The following is a 23,582-nucleotide window of genomic DNA, read 5'->3' as shown; positions in this document are numbered from 1 at the left end:
TTGCTGAATAGTTGAGTTTAGGGGAAAAACTGACCCAAGCACATGCCTCTCAAACTCCCTGATGAGGTCACCTCGGTTCTGCAAGGTGAATCGAGGTCGCTTGCCAAGGCAACGGCTGAGCAGAACCGGATTCGCCAGATTCCCTTTAACCCTCCAGGAGACAGGGAGGCTCCCGAGCACACCACGGGTCAGTTCTCCGGCAGGCCGCCAGGGGGCGACGGAAGGCAACGGACCCAGGTGAGCTCGTGACGTGCCCCAGGGCCTGGAAACTGCGGGGTGCATGAAATGATCTCAGAATGAATGCAGGAGATAGCACGGGGTTCGGGCTTTGCCACCTGTGTGACCTCAAACGATCCGGTTCATTGGTTTGTTGTGAGGAGTAAATAGAAAAATGTATAAAAGTCCTCAAAGGAGTTCCCTGGTGGCTTAGCCGGCTAAGGATCCCCTGTTGTCACTGCTGTGCCGCAGGTTCAATACCTGGCCTGGGAATTTCCACATGCCTTGGACGCAGCCAAGGGGAAAAAAAAGTACTTAAAACGATGCTTGGACAACTGTAAACACTCAATAAACTTTAACGGCCCAAGTAAGTCGTTGCCCTTTTAAGGCCCCGCCATGTTTACATCTAAGCGGAAATACCCGCTCAGGGTTCCGGAAGTGACCTAAGAGCCCCTCAAAAAGATGGCGGTGGAACGTTCGGCCGGAAGCGGTCACAAGCGTCTTCGTGACGCGAAACGAGTTAGAGCGTCCCGCGGGGTTTCCATGGTGCAGCTCTCAGCCCCGAGTCCCTTTGCTTCCTCCGGCAGGCAACCCGTTCCTCCCCCAACAGTCGCCGCTTAGGGGAGGGGTTGGGCGAGCAAGTGACGCTCTAGGCGAGTAGTTCTCGTCTCTATGGTGCTGAATGCGCTCACGCTCCGCTCTCGCGCGTTGGGACGGACGTTGCCCCTTTAATCGGCCGAGGGCGGTGCCGAGGAGGTCCCGCGAGAGCGGCGGGGGGCGGGGGGCGGTGCCGAGGCTGGGGGCCCGTGGCGGATGGAGCCCGCGATGGAGCCGGAGACTCTGGAGGCGCGAATCAGTGAGTGTCCGGGAGGGGCGCGGGCCGGACCGGAACCGGAACCAGGGGCACTAGGCGGGCCCCTTCCCGACGGAGGCGGGGTACGGGGCGCCCCCTCCTCACGCCCCGCCCCCGGCCCGGGGAGGGACGGTGTCCCAAGCCGGTACCTCAGACCCTGGGTTGAATAGAGACCCCAGCAGGTGCGCGGACTGGCGGTGCGAGCGGGCGCCGCCTACCCTTCCGATCCGAGGGCAGCGACCCCCAGGGAGGAGTGAGCTGCGCCCCTCTCTGTGCCCAGAACCTCCGGGATGGAGAAAGCAGCCTCCAACCCCCTCGGGCCCAGACTTCAACGCGGAACGGACGCCCTAGTCTTTCCAAGGAGCCCGGGATGGTAGCAAGCGAGCAGCCCCTGGGGCTGAACCTCAGACCCGACAGGGAGGGATCCTGCTCCCCTGGAACCCCGAATCCTCCGCTTTCTGACGCTGCATGCGTGACTCGCTCCTATCCATTCCTTGAGCTTGCATCTCCGCTCAGATTTGCTCGTTCCCCCACCCAGGAAGGGAGGGTCCACAAACCCATGAGAACCCCCGAGTTCTGGCCACATAGTGAGAAACCCCTAAACCCTACAGGTTTGAGTCCGGTCTCAGATTCCAGAAGTCATTTCAAGGTCTCTATCCCTGCCCTCAACCCAGCCCCTTGGCTTCTGCACCCTCACCAGACTCCTTTCCCAGCCCTTTCCTGGCTTCCTCCAAATGCCTCTGCATCCCCTCCTGTGTCTCTTCCTACTACCTGGCTTTCAGAGTATCAGCCGCTACACGGTCCACCTGACCTCCCTATCCCACACTACAGAAGCTCTTCAGCTCTCACAACTCCTCAAAGCATGGCTTGCTTCTCCCTGGGCTGGTGACAGCTCCCTCTCAAGTCTTTCTTCCTGTTGGGCCCACATCTGCCACAGGACCTCAGGGCAGCCTCTGCTCGGGTCTACCTTCAGTTCAGCCTCCTGGCCTCAGGCACACCAGGGAGCTGCCCAGGGTGTTGGGGGGTTATGATCAGCCCCTTTGAAGCCAGTCTTGTGCAGAGTTGAGTTCTGAGGTTGGTCCCAGAATCACACTGTCTCTAGCGGACGGGGAGGGCCTGGAAAGGAAGCACTCAGCGGCCATCGAGACTATTCTGGAATGCCACAAGTGTCCAGGTCGCAGCAATAACTGGGGGGGATGGGCAGGGCCCTGGTTGATAGATCTGACCGCCGCAGGCCTTGGGCTGTGGCTGATACAAAACCAGTGTCAGGTTGAGCAGCAGTGGGGATTTTCTGCAGGGCCAGAGGGTCTGATCTGAGGAACAGACAGGAGTCAGGGCACACAGGTTTGGCAGGAGGCTGGACTCCAGTTGGGGCTGAGATTGTTTTCTTTTTTGTCCCCTCACAAAATTATAAGTTCTCCCCTCACAGTGGCTGGAGGTAAAAAGTAGCTTCTGGTGGGTAAGTGATGATGTTCCCGTCGCTGTAGGGTGACAGAGCAGAGTCACGCCCTGTTGTGAAACACCCCCTCCCTCCCTGGGTGCTCTCCCCGGCTGCCTGCTGGGGAGAGTGCTCCCCCCGCCACCAGGCAGAGGTAAGGGGGCTGGGAGTTGGGGGCCAGGGCCAGAGAAATTGGTCAGAGCTCCTTGGACCCAGAGGCCCTCGCTCTGAACCAGATGCAGAGACAATGTCTTATGATGCCATTACTTCTTCCTCCCTGGCTTGTGACTCAGAAGCAGGCTCAAGAACCAGCTTCTCTGTCTCACTCAGACTCCTGCGTCTCTGACACTTTACAGGACTTCCTGATTCAGGGTCCCCAGCTGGATGTCATTGGGTAGGCAATAGCCAGCCCTAGTTTATCTTTCTCACTGCAGGCTGGTGTTCCCCGCCTCTGACGGTGTTGGGGGGCTGGGTGGCAGAGTAGCTGGAGGGGCCTATTCCTGGTGATCAGCAGGGGCTTCATTTCTCCTGGGACTGGGGAGCTCTGCAGGGCTTCTGGGAAGGATTTGTATGCAGAGGGAAAGTGCCTCATTCAGAACTCCGCTCAGCTGTACCTCTGAGAGCCCGTGCTCCTGAACACGCTGTCTGTACCTTCTCCCTGCTCTGCTTGTTGTTCTTCCTTCCTCCCTCCCTCCCTTCTTTCTTCTCTTTCTCTGTTTCTTTCTTGCCTGCTTGCTTGCTATGTTTTTCTTCATAGCACTCTGCAACAATACACAGTATCCTGTGATCGTTTATCTGAGTAGTCAGCGTTTCTCTTGCTGGGCCATGAGCTGCAGGAGGGTGGCGATTTTGTCCTGTTCACTGCCCTGGCCTCACACTCAGAATATTTGTTGAATAAATAGGAGTTGAATGATTGGCCGCCAGGCACTGGGATCCTAGGGCTCCAGGCCTCCCGCCACAGCACAGGGCCCCACACAGGCAGGCACCACGTGCAGAGTCCCCAGCCTCCTCCAGTCCACAGATCCTTCTGCTTCCTACCTCCTGGGCTGTTCCCTCTGCACCCCAACTCATTCCTCAGGTGTGGGCAGAACTGAGCGGGACAGGGTGATGCTTAGAGACAGGCTCTTGGTGGAGTTCCCTGGTGGCTCAGCAGGTGAAGGATCCAGTGTTATCCCTGCTGTGGCTCTGATCGCTGCGGTGGCACAGGTTCGATCCCTAGGAACCTCCACAGGCCAGATCCAGCTCTGGCGGCCCCCACTCCTTATTCTGGGTGGGGTATGTTGTCACCCCGTATCACTCTGTATTTTGCTCCAACTTTACAAGTGAGGACATGGTGGTTTGGGAAAGTTATGTGACCTGCTTGATTGTTGTTTAACCAACACTGGGGGTCAGGGGTACTGTCGGGCCTTGTCTACCACCTCTTCCTGGCGGCCCTTTCCCGGCCACTACATGTTCCTGGGTTTGGATTCCCCAGAACTTCCCCCTGCCTGCCCGCAGCTGAGCCCTCGTCCAGTCACTCATTTACTGGGGGAGACGGCCAGGCGTACAAGCTGCGGGTGTGGTGCTGTAGCAGACGGGGGCCCAGGATGAAGGTCAGGTCCAGGGGCCAGGGGAGAGTGCCGCCCTGGGCAGGTGTGGGGTTGGGGGGAGGCAGCGATGCCTGAGCGGCCCTCCCCTAGGCCCTTGAGCCCTTCGGAGGCCTGTGTTCCGTAGCCTGATTACTGCCTCCAGTGCTTGTGTTGCCTCTTCCAGGCAGCCTCCCCTGGGCCCAGGCACCACCGGCGTCCCCTACTCTGGTTCCCGGTTCCCACGGCTCCTTTGCCTCCCTCTGTCACATCTCATTGAGAACCGAGTTGCCCTTGGCCCACTTCCCAGCTGCAAAGCTCCTTGAGGTTGGAACGCTGGCTTTTTCCCCTTACCTCTGGCTCTCCTCTGAGAGTGAATTCCAGGAGAATCCGGGGGGCGCTGCAGGAGCAGAACCGGAGGCGGTGCGGTCAGGAGGGCGCACAGCGGCGGGGTGGACCGACCCCTGAGCACGGTCTCTAGACGTGGGCCCTTCAGGGAGAGTCTGCGAGGGGAAGCTAGCAGACAGCAGCCCCTCTGGGTGCTGACAGACGTCAGCCCTGGGTCTTGGGGCCGTGGGAGCAGGGAGAGGGGAGGCCTTTCCCTGCGCTCCATCAGACGCCCTCCCCTGTCCTGACCAAGCCCCGGGGCCAGGGCGAGGACCCCTTCTCCAGGCCTCACTGGCCTCTCTTCTCCTCCAGACAGAGCCACAAACCCTCTGAACAAGGAGCTGAACTGGGCCAGCATCAACGGCTTCTGCGAGCAGCTCAACGAGGACTTTGAGGGGTAGGTGGCTTCTCCATCTTTTGCCCACATACCCACCGTGCCCCTGCCATGCGCACACAGACCCTGACCTCAGGTGGAGACGAGGCTGGGTTGAGACCCATTTTGCATTCTTTCTTTCTTCTTTTTTGGCTGCCCTGAGCCTATGGAGTTCCTGGGCCACAGTTATGACCTACGTGCAGCTACTGCAGGGCTGGATCCTTAACCCCACTGTGCTGGGCCAGGGATCAAACCTGCGTCCTGGTGCTCCAGAGATGCCACAGCGAGAACTCCCCAGTTTTTTAGGGCTGCACCTGCAGCATATGGAGGTTCCCAGGCTAAGGGTCCAATAGAAGCTACAGCTGCCAGCTTATACCACAGCCACGCCAGATCCGAGCCACATCTGCGACCTACACCACAGCTCACAGCAGCACCAGGTCTTTAACCCACTGAGCGAGGCCAGGGATCGAACCCACAACCTCATGGTTCCTAGTCGGATTCATTAACGGCTGAGCCACGATGGGAACCCCCCCAGTTCCCGTTTTTAATGTGCTCCCAAGTTAGTGATGGCAGTGGACACTTTGTAGTCAGTGCCACTGTGTGCCACCTTCTGAGGTGGGCCTGGCCACACCCATCTTAAAGGTGAAGAAACCAGGGCTTGATCAGGCCCAGGGCTGCCTGTCCCACGCCCGTGCTTTGTCCTCCCAGAGAACTGCATGCCCCCAGCTGAGAGGGGCCAGCAGGCCCTTTGCTCCAGGAAGCGCCAGAACCATCTGCATTAGAATCACCCAGTGTGCTGGTCAAAAAATGGCCTTTCAGGGGCTGCGCCCAGACTTGCACCTGACCACCCAGCAGGGAGTGTGGGGTGTACGTTGTTGGCAGGCTCCCAGGTGGTGCTGCAGCTTAGGGAGCTCGGTGCGGTGTGCTTCCCCTCCACGGCCCCCCCGAGCTCACGCACGCCACGCGGGAGGCTGGGCGGACATGGTGACGTGTGTGCTCCGGGTCCAGCTGCTCGGGTGCAAATCCCACCCCCTCTCAGCTGAGTTTCCTGGACAAGTAACTGGAGCTTCAGCTGTAAAGTGGGGGCCGCAGCGCTGCTGCCTCAGGGGCTCCTGTGAAGGCTGGCCAGGAACATGGCTGTGGGGCGCTCACACGTCCTAAGCGCTTGGTCCGTGCTGGCTGTTACTGGTTCTGGTGACAGGTCCTTTACAAGCCGGGAGGCAGTGTCACTACCTCCACTGTGCTTTCTCCCAGCAGAATGTTCTGTGCACATTGTCAGGCTCTGCTCCCAGGCCAGGCCCTTGCAGGCTGAGGCCAGCCCTCTGTACTTGTCTCTGCCGAAGGCCAAGGACACGGCGGGTCACAGCTCTCAGGAAACCGGCCGTGGGGCTGAGCTCATGCCCTTCGAAGGTCCCTGGCTCGCGCTCCCCACCCAGCCCAGCCCTGTTGTGCCACAGTCTCTGGCCCCAATCAGGAGAGGGAGCCGGGCCCTTGCATGTGCCCTGCAGAAGCCACTGCAGGCTGCAGTTTCAGCGGGGAGTGTGGCGGCCTGCCCCAGCGCGCCCAGGGCTCTGTGCTCAGTCTGCCTTGTGCTGTTCCTCTTACCCAGGCCTCCACTTGCCACCCGGCTGTTGGCCCACAAGATCCAGTCCCCGCAGGAGTGGGAAGCGATCCAGGCCCTGACGGTAAGCCATCTGTCCCCTGACCATGTGGATGCCACCGGGGGAGGCCAAGGCTGAGGTTTGGGTGGGGGAGCGTCCCATCAAGCCCTTCTTTAGAGCCCATGGGAGTTGTGCCAGGATGGCCAACCCCTGAGGGTCCCGTGGCACCCAGTGAGCCCATGGGCTGGCCGCCTACCCCAGACCTGCACGATTAGGCCTCTTGCAGGGAGGAAGCGCCTCAGTCTTCCGGTCCAGCTGTGCATCAGACCTTCAGGAGGCTGAATCAGCGCCCCTGCCCCAGACTTGCTGACCAGAACCCCCATGGTGTCTGCGTCTAGGCCTCCGCGGGCTTATAGAACTCCCCAGGGGCATCGTGGGGCCGGGCCAGGCCATCGATGGCCTCCAGACACAGGACAACACTGTCCTTCCCCGTGGGGTGACAGTTGGCTTGGACCAGAGGTGTCAGCTGAGCCTGTAGCAGAGCGGGCTGTACAGCGTGTGGTCCCCAAGCGTGGGTCACAGAGCAACTGACCATACAGCACAGCTGATTTTAGATGGTGGTGGAGCAGCAGCTTCCCTTGTAATAGTCATGTATTTGTTTTAAGACACTAGGGTTTGGGGTTTTTTCCCTCAAACATATATTAGTTCTCTGATTTCACTATGTATAGCTTAGGAAAGGCTGAGGTAGATGGTATGTATTTACTTTTCAAAAAATCCTCCAAGGAAAATAGTAAGCAAGTAATTTACAGGTGGTCCTCAGACGGGGCCAAGCTGCGGAGGGACTGAGCCTGTGCTGCGAGTTGGGCATCGCTGGGCTCTCGGTGTGGCCCAGCCCCATCTCCCAGGGGATGGTGACCAGACTTGGGGGCCTCTGCGCCTCAGAATCTTCTTTTTCTCACGAGTCACCCTCCCCATTCTCAGCGCCGGTCCCTGGGCCCCTGCCTCCTCTGACCCTCCCCGGGGGTCCCCGCCCTCCCTGCAGGTGCTGGAAACATGCATGAAGAGCTGTGGCAAGAGGTTCCACGATGAGGTGGGCAAGTTCCGCTTCCTCAACGAGCTCATCAAGGTCGTGTCTCCCAAGGTGGGTGCTCCAGTGTGCGTGGAGACTGCGCCGTCAGGGGGCTGGGGGTTTGAGGGTCCAGGATCCCCAGATCGGCCTGGGGGCAGTGATTGACCCCCGAATGCAGACCCTTTCTTATGGCCCCCTTCCTGCAGGTGAGTCCGGGGAGCTGGGTTTCCAGGAAGAGCGCTCCCAGGCTGACGGGCGGCCGGTCGGCTCAGGAGCTGCTCGGCACTTGGGAGCCATGGCGGGAGCGCTGTGCGGCTTCCCCAGCACGGGCTGCGCGGCCTCTGAGATCTCTCCCTGCAGACCTGGCCACGCGCCCCGCCTGGGCCTCTAGCAGAGGGTTTCCCTGTCCCCACCTCGCAAGGGGGGCCTGGGGTGCAGAGGTCCCAAACCTGAGTGACAGGGCCTGCTGCTGGGCTGCACCTGGGGCTGGGCCTGAGGAGCCCTCCCACGGGCCCTGGGGTGAGACACCCCCCGCCCCACCCAGCCTTGCCCAGACCCCTGCCTCGCCCAGAGCAGCTCAGTGACCTGGCAGCACCTCTCAGGAGGCGCCTCATGCGAGGGCCAGTTCCCTTGGCCTCGTTTGCGGCTGGGAGACAGAACAGGCCGGGCCGAGCAGCTCCACGCCTGCTCCCTCCCTGGTCAGCCCGGAGCCTGGTGGCTCCTGTTCCCAGGGGTCACAGGCCGTGAGCAGGCACTGGGCTCTGCGCCTTCCCTGTGTCAGCTCTGCATCCTCAGCACGCTGCCGCCACCCCCAGTTAACAGGTGGGGGGCTGGGAGTGGGCCCGGCTGGTCGGGTGGACTGTGAGCCCTGGGGAGGCAGCCGGGACTGGGGCTGCAGGGACTGCAGCCGGGCAGTGGCAGAGGCCTCTCCTCCCTTTGGTCCCCGAAGTACCTGGGCTCGCGGACGTCGGAGAAGGTGAAGAACAAGATCCTGGAGCTCCTCTACAGCTGGACGGTCGGCCTCCCCGAGGAGGTGAAGATCGCAGAGGCCTACCAGATGCTGAAGAAGCAGGGTGAGGTGCCAGGGCGCCGGCGTGAGCGCCTCCCTCCTCCCGGAGCAGAGCCGGCCTCCGGCAGCTCCAGGGCCTCCTGGCAGCAAGGTCACGGGTCTGCCCTTTAACGTCTCCAGAACAAGCCGGCAGGGCCTCTCTCGGCTCTGCCCCAAGCTAGCTCGGGTGGAGGAGGTGGGTTTGATTCAGCCTCCTCTCAGGGAGCGGCCCCCGCGGAGTGGCCTCAGCCTGTAGGTTCCCAAACGCCATCCACACGCTATTGGACATGGTAGTTCAGGACTGACTGCCCCTCCTGCCCACACTCAAGGGCCAGCATGTCCCCTGGCCCAGCCCCTGTGACCGTGTCCCCACCACCGTCTGCTGCAGGGATCGTGAAGGCCGACCCCAAGCTTCCGGATGACGCCGCCCTTCCCCTTCCTCCACCGCGGCCCAAGAATGTGATCTTTGAGGACGAGGAGAAATCCAAGGTGAGGGCCAGAGAGGGACCCGGGCCCACGGCAGGCCAGCGTCAGTGGCTTCTGGCCCCTGGAGCAGAGGCGCCTGCTGAGGACTCCGGAAACGCAGTGGCCCCGGGGTCAGTTTGGGTTGTTTCCTAGGTTGATCCGGAGCTTACCTGTTTTCGTGTCTGTGACCCTTTCAACAGGAATTTTATTAGTTTTTTGTTAAGGAAGCATGTGCTCTGGGGCAAGAAAGTAAACAGCACCGGAGATAAGATAAAAAGCAAAAGCTCCTCCCCGGTTCCTGATGGCTTGGCAGGTTAAGGATCTGGTGTTATCACTGCAGCATCTCGGGTCACTGCCGAGGCAGGGGTTCCCTCCCTGGCCTGGGACCATTTGCATGCTGCGGGTGCAGCCGAGAAAAGAAAAGAAAAAAAAAAGGCAAAGCCCCTCTCTGTCTGGTCTGGTCCCAGAGAGTAACGGCTGTTGAGTTTCCTGTTTGTCTTTCAGGGAAAATTCTCTAGCGGTGACATTGGGCACCATTTGTGGAGAACTTATTTCTGCCTGGCGCTGGGGGGAGCCCTGAGGTGCCATGTGTCCCTTGTGCTACGGCCACCCCGCAAGGTGTCAGTGGAGCCTTGCCATCCCACAGAGGGCTTAAGTAATGTAGGTCCCACCACGAGCAAGCAGAGCCAGCACAGCCCCAGGCCTGGGGACCGCCGTCTCAGCCACGTTCCTCTGTGTCCACAGATGCTGGCCCGCCTGCTGAAGAGCTCCCACCCCGAGGACCTCCGAGCGGCCAACAAACTCATCAAGGAGATGGTGCAGGAGGTGATGGCAGAGCCCAGAGAGCAGGGAGGCTGCCGGGTGGGGTGGTGAGCCAGACCAGCAAAAGCACTTGTGTGTGCACGTGCACGTGAGGAACCCCGCCTGGCCCGGCCAGAGGGTGGCGACAGCAGAGCTGGCTGACCGAGTTGGGGGAGGTGGGGGGGGCATTGGGCAGAGCCAGGGTCAGTGTATGGCAGGAAGAATTTCCCAGCAGCCGAGCTGACCTGCCCTGGCTTCTCTGAAGCTGACTCCCTCCTCTGTAAAAGTTAGAAGGAAATTAGGTCTTTCTATATTTAAAGTATAAAGCGTGCGTGGAGAGAGAGAGAGAATAATCTATGTTTAGCTTATAAGTGCAGGAACACCCTTTCAAGGGACAAGGGCAAGGGTTGTGTAAACCGCAGGTGTAGGGCTAGTCCTGGGCCACCCCAGTCACCTGGCCAGAGTGTTGGAAACCCAGATTCCAGAGCCAGCCCTGGAGATTCTTTTTTTCCTTTTTGTCTTCTTAGGGCCATACCCATGGCATGTGGAAGTTCCCAGGCTAGGGGTCTAATTGGAGCCATAGCCACCGGCCTACACTACAGCCACAGCAATGCAGGATCTGAGCCAAGTCTGCGACCTACACCCCAGCTCACGGCAACGCTGAAGCCTTAACCCACTGAGCGGGGCCAGGGACTGAACCCGCGTCCTCCTGGATGCTAGTCAAGTTCATAACTCCTGAGCCACAACAGGAACTCCAGCCCGGAGTTTCTGATGGGCTGGTGCAGAGGCCTGGGTCCAGGCAGCGTTGGCAGGAGGACAGGACGCGACCAGAGGGCCCTGTCCTGGGCCCGAGAGGCTCCTGGCAGAAGCCAATCCCACACCCCGCAGACACCCTCCCGCTGGTGAGGGCGCTGTGCCTGGCTCGGGGCCAGACCTGACGCAGGCTCTCTCCGGCCATTTGCCGACGCCTCCCCAGGACCAGAAGCGGATGGAGAAGATCTCGAAGCGGGTGAGCGCCATCGAGGAGGTGAACAACAACGTGAAGCTGCTGACGGAGATGGTCATGAACCACAGCCAGGGCGGTGCCGCAGCCCGGAGCAGCGAGGACCTCATGAAGGTGCGCCCGCCCCCGCCCAGCCCCTGCCCAGCCCCCGCCCGCCGCAGGCCCCCCGCCAGCCCTGACCTGCCCACCCTGCTGCCCCCAGGAGCTGTACCAGCGCTGTGAGCGCATGCGGCCCACGCTCTTCAGACTGGCCAGCGACACCGAGGACAATGACGAGGCCCTGGGTGAGCCGCCGTTGGAAGGAGCCACCACCAGGGGGCTCCCTTCTCCAGCAGTAACCTTGAACTCCACTTGAAGGAAGGAAGCAGCAGAGATCAGGGGCTGACATGGTTGAGAGACCCCCAGGGCCAAGCCTCTCTGCAGGCAGCTCACTGGCTGCCCGTAAGCTGCAGCTGGGGAGGGAAGTGACCCGTCCAGGTCACAGAGCAGGATGGTGGCAGAGCCCAGGTGGACCAGCCACGCCTCCCTGGTAAGGGTGAGCTGGAAGCCCAAAGCGAAGCCCACGGGCCTGAGCGCTTCCAGAGCTGGGCCCTGGCGCTTCTGCCAGGGCCACTCCTCGGGGTCTCGTCCCTGTTCTGTGCCACCACATCAGCTGGGCCTCTCGGGCAGCGGTCCAGGTACCATCTCAGCCCCACTCAGCAGAAGTTCCCTGAGTGCCTCCCACGTGCCAGGTAGCTGGTCCCCACCCAAGAGGCTGGCTGCTCAGATCCCTCTAAGCCCTGACCTCCAAGGAGGTTTCGGGGTGAGGGCCTCGTTCGCCAGGCAGCTCTAGGCTCGGGTGTGGGGGGGGTGGAGGGTGTGGCAGAGATGGAAATCAGCAGAGCCGTATCCTCACAGAGCCTGCAGCCTGATGAGGAGACAGCGGTAAGGCTGAGGCGAGCGCCGGGGCAGTTTGTCAGGAGGGGCAAGAGCCGTGGAGAAAAACAAACGGGAGGGACGGGGGTGTGGGGCTGGGGGTTAGAGAGGCCCCCTGAGGGTATGGGGGTCAGAGAGGGCCCCCTGAGATGACTAGGTAAAAACCTGAGGAGGGAAGGAGCGCAGATGTGCAGAGAGCAGGATGCCTCAGACAGCAAAGCCGGCCTGGAGGCCTGGAGGCCGGGCCACGTGCTCAGGGCCCGGCAGGGGCCAGTGTGAAAGAGACTGGGCGAGGGCAGGTCTCGGAGGGCCTGAGGCTGAGGAGACGAGACGGGTTGCCCCCCAGCCCCGCCCTTTCCCCTGAGGCCTGGGTGGATGTGGGGTGATCCCCCCCGCCCAGGGGCCCCCACCTTCCTTCAGCCTGGTCTCTCCCCTCCTGCCCGTTGCAGCCGAGATCCTGCAAGCCAACGACAACCTCACCCAAGTGATCAACCTGTACAAGCAGCTGGTGCGGGGTGAAGAGGTCAACGGTGATGCCACACCCGCCTCCATCCCGGGTGAGCAGGTGGCAGGAGAGCTGGGGGCGTGGGGGGCACACCAGCCAGGGACACAGGGTCCAGGGTGGAGTACTAGTTCAGAGTTGGTGGCCGTGACCCTGACCCCTTAAGATGGGGGGCCTGCTGAGGCTGGGGTGGTGTCTGCGCCAGGCCTGCAGCTGTGGGGGCAGCAAGTCTGGATGCAGGATGGACAGGGAGGGAGCCAAGGACGGGCAGAAAAAGGAAGGCCTTTCCTTCATTTGACACGTCCGGCAGTCAGTGTGCGGGGCAAGATGACACCCCTCAGGCTTAGTTTAGTTATTAAAAGTGGGCAGGGAGGCTTTGATGCATAAATGTTACAGGCTCGGCTCCCACAGGGTAGAGTGACCGCCTGGGCATCCCCCCCACCCCCTGCCCCCGCCCGCCCCAGGAGGCTGGAGTTGGCCCTGTGTGGGGGAGGCGGGGGTGGGGCACCGCTCAAACAGCAGAGCCTAAGAGCCGCCTTAAAGGATGGGAGGCACTCAGCCAAGCGAGAGAGAAGAAGGGGATTTGTTCTGCACAGAGGGGCCGCCGTGTGCTAGAGAAAGGGCCTGGCGAGCGGTCAGGGGCAGGGGCGGGTGGCCCCGGAGGGGAGAGCTTACCGCCCCAGTCCCCAGGGACTCAGAGGGTCCTCCACCCAGGGCCGACTCTCCTTTCCCACCTCAGGGAGCACCTCGGCCCTGCTGGACCTTTCGGGCCTGGATCTCCCTCCAGCGGGCACCACCTACCCAGCCATGCCCACCCGCCCTGGCGAGCAGGCCAGCCCCGAGCAGCCCAGCTCCTCCGTTTCCCTGCTTGACGACGAGCTCATGTCTCTGGGTGAGGAAGGGTCCGGGCTCGGCTCAGGGGGTGGCGGGGGGTTATGCCCACAGCACACAAGGTACTTTCGGTGGGGGGTCAGGTCAGCGTGTCCCCTCTCCGCCTGTGAGTCCCCTGCAGCGTGGGGGCTGGGCGTTGGGCCCATTTCGCAGCTGCCGAAGCTGAGGCTCGGGAGGGAAGGAGCTGGTGCCAGGCCCTGCAGTCAGAGGGGGAGGTTGATAAACCAGCCAAGCCTAGGCTCCTGCGGCCTGAGGGAAAATGGAGGGATTTCCCTGCAGCAGGTTGGAGCCTTGAATCGCTTGGGGAGCTACCCCAGGCAGACGTCAGTGACTTCCTGCCACTGAGAGGAAGAGGGAGAGAGTTCTGGGCTCCGCAGCCCTGGAGCCTCCAGAGCAGCCGGTGCCAGAGCACAAAGGTGCTCTGTGACCCGAGCTGGTCCAGGCCCAGCCTGCAGTCACTGGGCAGGTCAGGACCTCAGAGCCCCGCAGGGGAATGGGGTCATGCCCGGGGAAGAAGCAGAGGGCACCCAGCCAGCCAGGCAGTGTTCAGATTTCCAGCTTTCAGGTGCAGCAGCCCCATCTGAGAGCCAGAGCAGGAGAGCGTGGAGCAGCCTCCACACAGTGGCCCTGGAGCTGTAAAAATTAAAAGAAAAGGGAGTGGAGGGGCTCTGGCAAAGGAGCCTCAAAAGATATGTTGGGGAGTTCCAGTTGTGGCTCAGCGGTTAATGAACCCGACTGGCATCCATGAGGTGGTGGGTTTGATCCCTGGCCTCGCTCAGTGGTTTGAGGATCCAGTGTTGCCAAGAGCTATGGTGTGGGTCACAGATGCGGCTCGGATCCCGTGTTGCTGTGGCTGTGGTGTAGGCTGGCAGCTACAGCTCTGATTAGACCCCTAGCCTGGGAACCTCCATATTGCCACAGGTGCAGCCCTAAAAAGACCAAAAAAAGATATGTTGGGAAACTAACTTAGAAGCTGAATCCAGCTGTCTTCTCCTGAGTTAGTTCCAAGAGGAAAGTCAAACCTGACAGACTCCGAGAAGCGACAGTTTGCTGAGGTCCCAGCAGGTGGCCGGTATGTGCCTCCCTAAATGCTGTTGTAGCTGAGCCCGCTCTCCACTGCGCACAGGAGATGCGGGAGCAAGGCTTAGAAAGGCTGAGGCCTTGGCACTCAGAGCAGCACCAGGTTGGCGGCGAAGTGCTCAGATTCGGAGCCTCTTGGCTGCTCTGATCCAGCTCATCAGTCAGGAAAAGGAAGTGAGGAATTGGATTGAGAAGCAAGAAACCAGGGGGACACTGGACCCGATGGAGGTCCCCTCTGTGGGCCGTTCAGCCAGCACCGCACCGAGGAGGCTCTGACCACAGCATGTCCACAGACATGCCTAGGAGCCCCACCCACCTGCCCCCTTTTCATTCAGAGCCAGGGTGACTCGGAGAAAGATCCCTGGCCCCTTTGGACAGAGAAGTAAAGACAGGCCAGGGACAAGAAAGCCCACACTGGCTGGTCCTCCACAGCAGAGCCAGCACCAGGCGGCAGCTACCTGGCCCGGCAGCGGGGGTGTGTGGCCCAGCCCCCAGCAAGTGGCTGTGGCGAAGCCGCCTTCCCGTGAGCTGCGCTCTGTGCATTGCACTTCCTGCCCCTGAGTTGCACGAGCGGAGCCCTGAGCCTCCAGCTTCCTCTGGTTGCTACTCAAAGGCAGAGAAAATGTGGGAACCAGAACCAGAAGTGGCGGGCCAGCAGCCGCCTAGCTCCCCAACTCGGGGAGCAGAGGAAGCCTGGGGACCACAAGAGGGGCTTGTCCTAAACGCCTCCCGGGCAGGAAGGGTGAGGGGCGGGGGTGGGGTCAGCACACTTCCTGTCTGTGGAGAGGTGTTCGCCCCAGTCCTGCACTCGGTCTGATCCGTCTGATTTCTTCTTAGTCACACAGTCCTCTGGTGTCGGTGCTACTGTTGTCTCCGCCTTACACACAAGGCACCGGAAGGTGGTCGCCAGCCCAGGGCCACACGGCTAAGTGGCAGAGCTGTGTGTGAACGGCGCTAGTCCGCCATGCTCTGTCCAAGTCCCGTCTCTGCCACTTGGCAGTTATGTGACCCGGGCGGGTTCCTCAACCCCTCGGAGCGTCCCTCTCCCCCTCCCTAAAGCAGGCCTAGAACCCCACACCCACCTTGGAAGGTGTGTGAGGACTGAGACCCACATCCGAAGCGCCAGCACAAGTGTGGGGGCTGTGAGCAGGTTCCACTGTTGTTGTCCCTGGTCTCCGGCCTGTCCAGAGAACATGTCACCTTTGCCTGTCAGGTAGCACTGCAGGCTGGCCCTCACTTCTTCAGGCTTTGCTACAAATGGGATAACTTGGCTTCTCTTTAAAACCCAGGGTGGGAGTTCCCGTTGGGGCTCACTGGGGTAAAGACTCGACATTGCCTCTGTGAGGATGCAGGTCCCATCCCTGGCCTCACTCAGTGGGTTAGGGATCCAGCGTTGCCACAAGCTGCAGCATAGATCGCAGATGCGGCTCGGATCCAGTGTTGCCATGGCTGTGGCATCAGCCTCAGCTGCATCTCCAGTTCAACCCCTGGCCCCGGGAACTTCTGTGTGCTGCAGGTGCGGCCATTAAAAAAAATTAAAAACTGGGAAGTTCCTTTGTGTCTCAGCGGTAACGAGCCCGACTAGTGTCCATGAGATCCAGGTTCTATCCCTGGCCTCGCTCAGTGGGTTAAGGCTCCGGTGTTGCTGTGAGCTGTGGTGTAGGTCACAGATGTGGCTTGCATCTGGCGTTGCTATGGCTGTGTATTGACCAGTGACTACAGCTCCAATTCTACCCCTAGCCTGGGAACCTCTGTGTGCCGTGGGTGCACCCCCACCTCCACTCCCTGCCAAAAGAAAGCAGGGTGAACTTGGCTAGGGGTGTGCTTCTGGGCAGGCGGAGGTCAGACCGGCTGGGGACCTACTGCCCTCCACTGATCAGCAGGCAATTGCAGGCCCTTCCAGAGGGGCCGCAGCCCTCCTTTGCAGCAGTCAGCCAGACTTGTTGGCATGTGCCAGGGCAGACAGGGCCTTGAGAGGTGGCGTGAGTGGTAGACTCAGGGCCACTGGGGTTGCTCAGCTCCTGGGCCAGGCCTGGACCTATGGCCCTGTTCCCTGGACCGCCTCACCCTCCTGACACTCAGCAGGTGGCCCTCTAGTCAGTTGTTGGATGGGTGGTGCTGACCCTTGCCCGCATGGATCTGTGAGGTTTAGGGACCTCAGTTGGTGTCTCCCACTCCCTCTTCCCCTCCCCGACTCCCGGCTCCTGGCTGCCAGCAGCTGAGCGAAGGCGAAAGTCCTGACCTCAGGAGTTGAGCTTCAAGAGAGGAAGCGTGTTTGAACCCAGAGGATAGGCTCTTGGGTCTTGGGTTTCTACTTCTGCTCCGTTGCTAGTTCCGTCTGAGGGGGAGGGGGCTTCCCCTTTGAGCTAAGCCTCTCAGCGGAGGGGGTTCAGGGGGAGCCAGAAGCCGGGGACCCTGACCCAGCGCATAGTGCCCCAGCTCTTGCCTCTTCCCACGAATCCAGCTCCTTCACTTCTGTCTTGATTGCCCGCAGGCCTGAGTGACCCCACACCCGCCTCGGGCCCCAGCTTGGATGGTGCCGGGTGGAACAGCTTCCAGGTAGGAGGGGCCTGTCCCCGGGGAGCGCGGCTGGTACAGGCAGCCTGAGGGGGGCAATGAAGGGACAGGTGGGCAGGAGGGCAGGGGTGGCCGGGGGCGGAGGCTCCCCGCCTGGGATGGAGGAAGGCGGGCCGGCCTCTCCTCTCCTGCGCATCTCCCTGCAGGTCTCAGCCTGGGGTTTCCCTCGGTTGAAACAGGGGCTCCTGGTTCCTTTTCTTTTGAGGGTGACCGGGGTTCCTGGAATGGGATGGTTTCTAGAGTAGAACCCTGGACCAAGGCCAGCAGGAAGACTGTCCGCATCCCTGCTGCTGCTTCCCCGGATGTCCCCTGCCGGGAGGGGGAAGGACCTCGGAGCAGCAGCGGGTGACCCCGACGCCCTTTCAGCGCAGCCCCACCCACCTGCCTCCTTTGTATGCCTGACAGTCATCCGATGGCACTGAACCCCCGGCCCCGACTCCAGCCCCCAGCACGGAGAGTCAGCCCCCCACGCGGACGTCCCTGCCCACGAGCAGTGGTCTGGATGACCTGGACCTCCTGGGGAAGACGCTCCTGCAACAGTCACTGCCCCCTGAGTCCCAGCAAGTGCGGTGGTAAGGGCACGCCCTGGCCCAGACCCTGCCCTACGCCCAGCCAGGAGAGGCCCGGTGCCAGTCTGTTCCCACGAGCAGTGCTGCCAGAGCACCACCGTGTGCCAAGCACTGCCCTGGGCTTGAGCACCACAGCAGAGACTGCAGCAGGTGCAAGGCCCGTCCAAGGGGAGCAGGGGGACCTGTGCCCCACTCCTGTGCCCTCCCCTAGGCCTGCTGGCAGCTGAGCAAGACTGAAGGCCCAGGGGCTGCCCCTGAGGGCACTGAGCCCAGGTGGATGGGGTTGGGGGAAGCAAGAGCTGCCCCTTCCAAGGTGAAGAGACCGAGGCTGGAAGGGTGGGGGTGCAACTGAGCCAGCAGTCAGGGACAGCCAGGAAGCCCTGCCTTGCCTGTACCCCTGATCTCTTGGCCACCGAAGAGTCACCTCTCAATGCACTGCCCCCGATAAGGGAGAAGCAGCAGCCAGCCCCCCGGCTCACGCTCCGGGACTTGCAGAATAAAAGCAGCTGCAGCTCGCTCAGCTCCGGTGCCACCAGCCTTCTCCACACCGTGTCCCCCGAGCCCCCTGGGCCTCCACAACAGCCCACACCGACGGAGCTGTCGCTGGCCAATGTCACTGTGCCTCTGGAGTCCATCAAACCCAGTGAGTAGGGTGGGGGCACAGTGGGTACAGGCTGGGTATACCCGCCTCCACGTCCTGCCAGGAGCTCCATCTGGGGGAGCAGGTGGGAAGGTCACCTGCCCAACTCAGCAGGGCCTGTGGGCAAGACCCTTCCCTTTTCCAGGACTCGGTTTCCTCATCTGTCCTGGAGTGTCACAAAACTGTCCTCAACCCCAGGGTTACCCAGGCAAGAGGGCTTCTTACACGTGGCCCCCAGGAAGGCGGGGCCCGGGCACAGCAGCGTTTGGGAATCTCCCCAGGATCACAAAACCAGACTAGGATACAGAGCCAGGTCCAGGCCTGAGCTGCTCCTGCCCCGGAGCAGTAGGGTCCCGGCCAAGGTCATCAGCAGACAGGTGAAGACGGGCGAGTCTTCTTGGCACCGTCTGTCTTGTGGGCTCCCTGTGACCGAGGGTGTCACAGCCTTGGTAAGGTCCCCAGGACCTGAGTGGTAGTGCCACTATCTTAACAGTATGGAGGATTTTAGGCTCCAAGCAGCAGTGTGATTGTACCAGGGTCACACAGTGAGTGTGTGACTGCGGCTCGCACACCACCCTTCACCAGGAAGCAGCCGCACGGCCCCGGGGGAGCCCAGCTGGGACTCAGTTCCCACTGTCACACCAGAAGTTCATCTGCCAGTCTGGGCCTGTCTACACCCCTGACCGCTCTGCCACCCAGGGTCGAGGCAAGAGCCTGGGTCTGGGGACGCTCATTCATTCCCAGCAGAGCAGCGAGTGCCTGGTGTCGGAGGCACCCCCCGCCCAACGCCCCCTCCCCCTCCCCCCCCCCCTCTCCAGGCAGCATCTTGCCAGTGACCGTGTACGACCAGCATGGCTTCCGGGTCCTCTTCCACTTCGCCCGAGACCCGCTGCCCGGGCGCTCCGACGTGCTGGTGGTGGTGGTTTCCATGCTGAGCACCGCCCCCCACCCCATCCGCAACATCGTTTTCCAGTCAGCTGTCCCCAAGGTGACATGGGCACACCTCCCTCCTCAGGGCAGGGTGACTTGGGCTGGATGGGAAGCCCACTCTCCAGGGCTGGGGGTAGGGCCTGTCTCTCTCTCTTCTTGGGGAGTTGGGGTTGAAGGGGACCCAAGGACAGGGTCCCCAGAGGAGGCGCTGGCCAGAGGCTGAGCCTCACTCTCCAGGGACTGGGACGAGAATCCGGGGCTAGCTGCGCCGCGTCCTGTGCTTCTGACCGCAGGTCATGAAAGTGAAGCTGCAGCCGCCCTCGGGCACAGAGCTACCGGCCTTTAACCCCATCGTCCACCCCTCAGCCATCACCCAGGTCCTGCTCCTGGCCAACCCGCAGAAGGTGAGGGGCCCGGCTGTGACAGGGCGCCCCCGTGGGGTGGGGGCAGCCCCTCTCCCCCTCTGACCCTCTGCCTTCACCACCTCTGCCTCAGGAGAAGGTTCGCCTCCGCTACAAGCTCCTGTTCACCATGGGCGACCAGACCTACAACGAGATGGGGGACGTGGACCAGTTCCCCCCACCAGAGACCTGGGGGAGCCTCTAGAACAGAGAGGGGCTGGGGAGAGGAGGGGCAGTGGGACCGGCCACCCTGGAGCCTGGGTGGGAGCCGGCGGTGGCCTAGGACACCTTCGGTTCCCAGGGCCACATACCCCTGGGTCTGGTGCTTCTCCCCTCACCCCTGCGGCCCCCTCGTCTCTTGCCCCCTCCCCTGCTGCGCCAAACCCAGCAGGAGGCTGGGCCTGGGTTTGCACTGGGGACCCGCATCCGGGTGGGCGCCTGGAGCGGGAAGGGGCTGCACGGCCCCAGAAGGACTTGGGGTCGTGGGGAGAAGCATGGCTGTTGGGCAAGGCCAGGCCCTCAGGCCCAGCGCCGCCCTCAGCCTGGGGAGGGGTCGTCCCGCCTGTCTCTTATGCCTTATGGGAAGGCCCAGCCATAACTCGGGGCTATGCTGGCGCCGGGACCAGCTCAGGCCTCCTCTGTAGGAAGCGGGTGACTGGGGGGGTGACACCTGCACCCCCAGCTCTTTGCACTCTCGGTGTGTGGTTTTGACTCTCTTTGCTTTTCTTGCTGGGTGGCCCCGTGGTCACCATCTCAGGGGGCACCGTGGGGAGAGCCCCACTGGTCCCCCACTCCTCCTGGGGATCTCACTCCACTCGCCTGGCCTCTTTGCTGTCAGGCCTCCCCGGGGGACTGTGCTGGCCCACGGGTCATGCCAGAGGTGGGTGCCCCAGCCAGGGACTTCCGGGCTCCTGGTCAGGGGAGGTCCTGCCCTGGAGTTCCCAGCGAGTGTCATTCATTGGTCTCTGTCCGTCCAGCTGTCCATGGGCAGAAGTGGGGTCAGTGTGCGAGTGAGGGCAGGAGTATTTATGGAAATAAAACGTCCTTTTTCCTGGACCAGCTGCTCTCGTGGCCCTTCTGAGGCAGAGGGAGCTGGGCGGGGTCCAGGCGTGGGAGGTCCCTGGGGCTGCCCTGCAGACCTGCCTCTCCCTGGAGATTAGCCCACGGTTCCTCTCCTCACCGCTCCTGGTCCCTGCACCGGAAGAGGCCCTGCTCAGGGCCTTGTGGCCACTGCTGAGTCACCAGAGAGGACCCAGGCTTATAATGGCCCAGAGCCATCCCAGCTGGAACCGAGTGGCCGCGGGGGCCTGCCAGGAGCCCCAGCTGCTGTAGACGCTGACGGGGAGGCCCCCGGCCACTCGCCACTTCCTCTTGCTACACTCAGCCCTCAAAACACAACTGCAGTGCAGCACCACCCCTAGCCCATGCCTCAGCTTCTCCCTTTCTCCAGAGACCAGGAAGCAAGGTGCCAAGGGCAGCTTGTTTCTGGAGAGGCCCAGGGACCCTCCTAGGGGGCTCCTGCCTCTCCAGCTGCAGCACGCCCGTCCCGGGGTTATCGGTGTCTCTCTAACTCTAACCGGGAGGCTGGGGTCCAGGCCTGGGGAATGGCTTAGAGGCTGGCAGCTGAGGGAGCCACCCAGCGCCGAGCAGAGCCAAGAGTTGGTTAGTCTGGGGGCTCGCCCTGGGATGTGGGGCCGGCTGTCCAGGGCCCCTGCCCTCTACCGGGGAGGGTTCCTGCTCACAGAAGTCTTGGTTGGCCGGTCCTCGGAGATGGTGGAAGTTGTGCATTTAAGAGGCCAGTTTCACTTTGTCTTAACCCAGTGTTTCCCAGTGTGCACTTGGCCGCTGACCCCTTTGTGTAGATGCTGTTGAGGAGGCTGGAGACCAGCCCAGCCCTCCGGGTTTCCCAGAGCCCAACACACCCAGCTGCCTGGCCTGTGCGCTCTTGAACATTTACCAAGCGAGGGCCCTGCTCTGTGCCAGGCCGGTTCTGGAAGCTCAGGGTGAGAGCTCCACGAGGGCCGTGCTGCCCAGGGTGCAGGAGAGGGAGCAGGCCTCTGAGCGGCCTTTCCAGTGGGACCCCCCTCAGGTCCCCACGGTGTGACTCCCGTCCCTTATCATGGCCTCCAGATGCTCTGATATCTCAGCCCCCTGGCCTCCTTCCTGCTGCCCCCCCCCCCCCCCGCAAGACTCTGCCTAAACACTTGTGATGTCTTCAAAAGATAATCTCTGGTTGGAAGGGTCTTCCTTTATTTGGGCCACACCCACAGTGTGGGATGGAACCTGTGCCACAGCGGTGACAACGCAAGATCCTTAACCTGCTAAGTCACCAGGGAACTCCAAAGGAAGCGTCTTCGTTTAGTTTTGCTTTTTTTTTTTAACTACTGCACTTGCAGCATATGGAAGTTCCCAAGCTAGGGGTAGAATCGGAGCTACAGCTGCCAGCCTACAGCACAGCCACAGCAACACCAGATCCGAGCCTCATCTGTGACCTACATCTCAGCTCACAGCAATGCCGGATCATTAACTCACTGAGCAAGGCCAGAGATTGAACCTGCATCCTTGTGGATACTAGTCTGGTTCTTAACCCACTCAGCCACAACAGGAACTCCAAAGGAAGGTTCTTCGTTTACATGAAACAAAACCCTATTTGCTGTAACATTCTCCCTGCGGTCTCAGAAACACCCTCTTGGGCATGCAGTCTACTGGCCGTGGGAGGGCTGGTGTGACTGCCAGCTGGAGCCTGGGCCTCTTCCCGCGGGGTCCCTGGCTGGCTGTGTGACTCTGAACAAGGTGCTTCCTTTTCTGGCCTTTAGGTTCCTTGTTTGAAAGGGGGTAGGGATACAGCTGTCAGGCCCCTCCGAGGCCTTCTGAAGAGTCCTGGGGCCAAAGGGTCTCCCAGGCTGTCGGCTTGGGGTGACCCAGGATGTCCCAGGGGCAGGGAGATCCCCTCTGTCTTTCAGACCCACCCACTTTCTCTGTTCTTGTCTGTCCATCCTGTAGGCGCGTCTGGAGGAGCTCCCGTGCCAGGCACAGCCCCGTCCTCAGAGCTCCCACCCCAGGAGCGCTGGGACTTCCCAGGCTTGAGGCCACACTTCCACTTCTATTTGTGCGGCTAGAGGCAGCAGCTGCTTTTTTTTTTTTTTTTTTAAATAGCAACCACAGCACACTGCTCATCTGTTCACAGCAGCCAAGAGAAACAGAAGCCACCGCTGGCCTTCCCTGATGTCCCAGCGCCCAGGGATTCTCTGCAGGCCCCCCTCGCAGGGGCACAGGCCAGCAAGGCAGACGAGAGGGGAGCCAGCCCTAGGCCGGGCACTGTGCTCAGCCAGCAGCGTGCCCCTCTCCCTTCAGCTGCCCCGTGACAGCGGGAACTGGGGCTCAGGGAGCTTACAAAGTGCCTGAGGGTGCACAGTAGGGCCCAAGTCCTATGAGGGGCCCCTCAAACAGCACATTGTCCCCCAGTTCGGAGCCCACCCTGCCCAGCCCCCATCAGCCGCTGCCCTGTGGGACCCAGGTTAAGGGCACTCTCCAGGGCGGTCAGGGTGCTGGTGGAGTCCTGTGCCTCCGCCCCACCCGGGGTTTCCTGGCAAGTCCTTTTGGCTTGAAGAGGAGGCAAGGGAGTTTTCAGAGCCCCAGAAACCACACCACAGGCCTAGCTGCTCTGGGCAGAAGCCTCCACGTGGAGGGCAGCACCGGTAACGGCCACAAATGACCTGTCAAGTCACTAAAATGGGATGTTCTCGCTGGGTCCTGCGGCCCCACAGCTGACCCCTGCTGCCGCCACCTCAGTGCCGCCCACTGGCCTCCCTGCCCACATCCTGCTGGAGCTCCACCAGCAGACGTTTCCCAGACTGTCACAGGTTTTTGCAATCTACTAAAGCCTCTGGGCCCCAGAAGCAGCCCCGGGGATTAAGGCGGGGCTGGGGGGCAGGGCTGCGCATTTCTGGAGTCTCCAGGCAGCGCCATCTGGCCCAGCAGGAGAGCACATGGGGCTTTGGAGCCAGTCAGATCTGCTTTCTAACTGAGCCTCGGCCCCCTCGGCGGACCAGGGACCTGCCAGGGGTCTGGATCTGCTCACCTATAAAACTACAGATACCACCTCACTGCAGAATGTGCAAAAGTACGTGATGATAAGTCATTGTCCCCAGGGGGCAGGACACATGTGGGGGGGGGGCAATTGAGGCAGGAATGAGGCTCTAGGGTTTTCCCATTCCTGACTTTGCAGGCTGGAGGAAGAAAGAAACAGGGCCAGGAA

At 61.5% G+C, this 23,582-nt stretch overlaps 1 protein-coding gene across 3 annotated transcripts; it reads left to right on the top strand.

Annotated features, from left to right (window-relative positions):
- Positions 1–729: 729 nt before the first annotated feature.
- On the top strand, positions 730–20,380 carry GGA1 (golgi associated, gamma adaptin ear containing, ARF binding protein 1). 3 transcript variants are annotated; one of them, XM_047786329.1, is made up of 17 exons: positions 730–1,072; positions 4,772–4,856; positions 6,442–6,517; positions 7,476–7,574; positions 8,452–8,575; positions 8,939–9,039; positions 9,760–9,840; positions 10,793–10,933; positions 11,022–11,103; positions 12,184–12,291; positions 12,976–13,128; positions 16,702–16,766; positions 17,190–17,356; positions 17,803–17,996; positions 18,812–18,981; positions 19,217–19,327; positions 19,419–20,380. In XM_047786329.1, the coding sequence occupies exons 1-17, from the start codon at positions 1,030–1,032 to the stop codon at positions 19,527–19,529; spliced, it is 1,911 nt and encodes a 636-aa protein (XP_047642285.1). In that variant the 5' UTR covers positions 730–1,029; the 3' UTR covers positions 19,530–20,380. The 3 variants fall into 3 exon arrangements, with proteins under 3 accessions (XP_047642285.1, XP_047642286.1, XP_047642287.1); XM_047786330.1 differs by lacking the exon at positions 730–1,072 and adding an exon at positions 1,133–1,251; XM_047786331.1 differs by lacking the exon at positions 730–1,072 and adding an exon at positions 4,461–4,545.
- The last annotated feature ends 3,202 nt before the right edge of the window (positions 20,381–23,582 follow it).

Source organism: Phacochoerus africanus, chromosome 7, assembly GCF_016906955.1.
Source record: "Phacochoerus africanus isolate WHEZ1 chromosome 7, ROS_Pafr_v1, whole genome shotgun sequence".
NCBI classification, from domain to species: domain Eukaryota; kingdom Metazoa; phylum Chordata; class Mammalia; order Artiodactyla; family Suidae; genus Phacochoerus; species Phacochoerus africanus.
The sequence above is the reverse complement of the archived record's forward strand: the minus strand, read 5'-3'. Positions and strand labels throughout refer to the sequence as shown.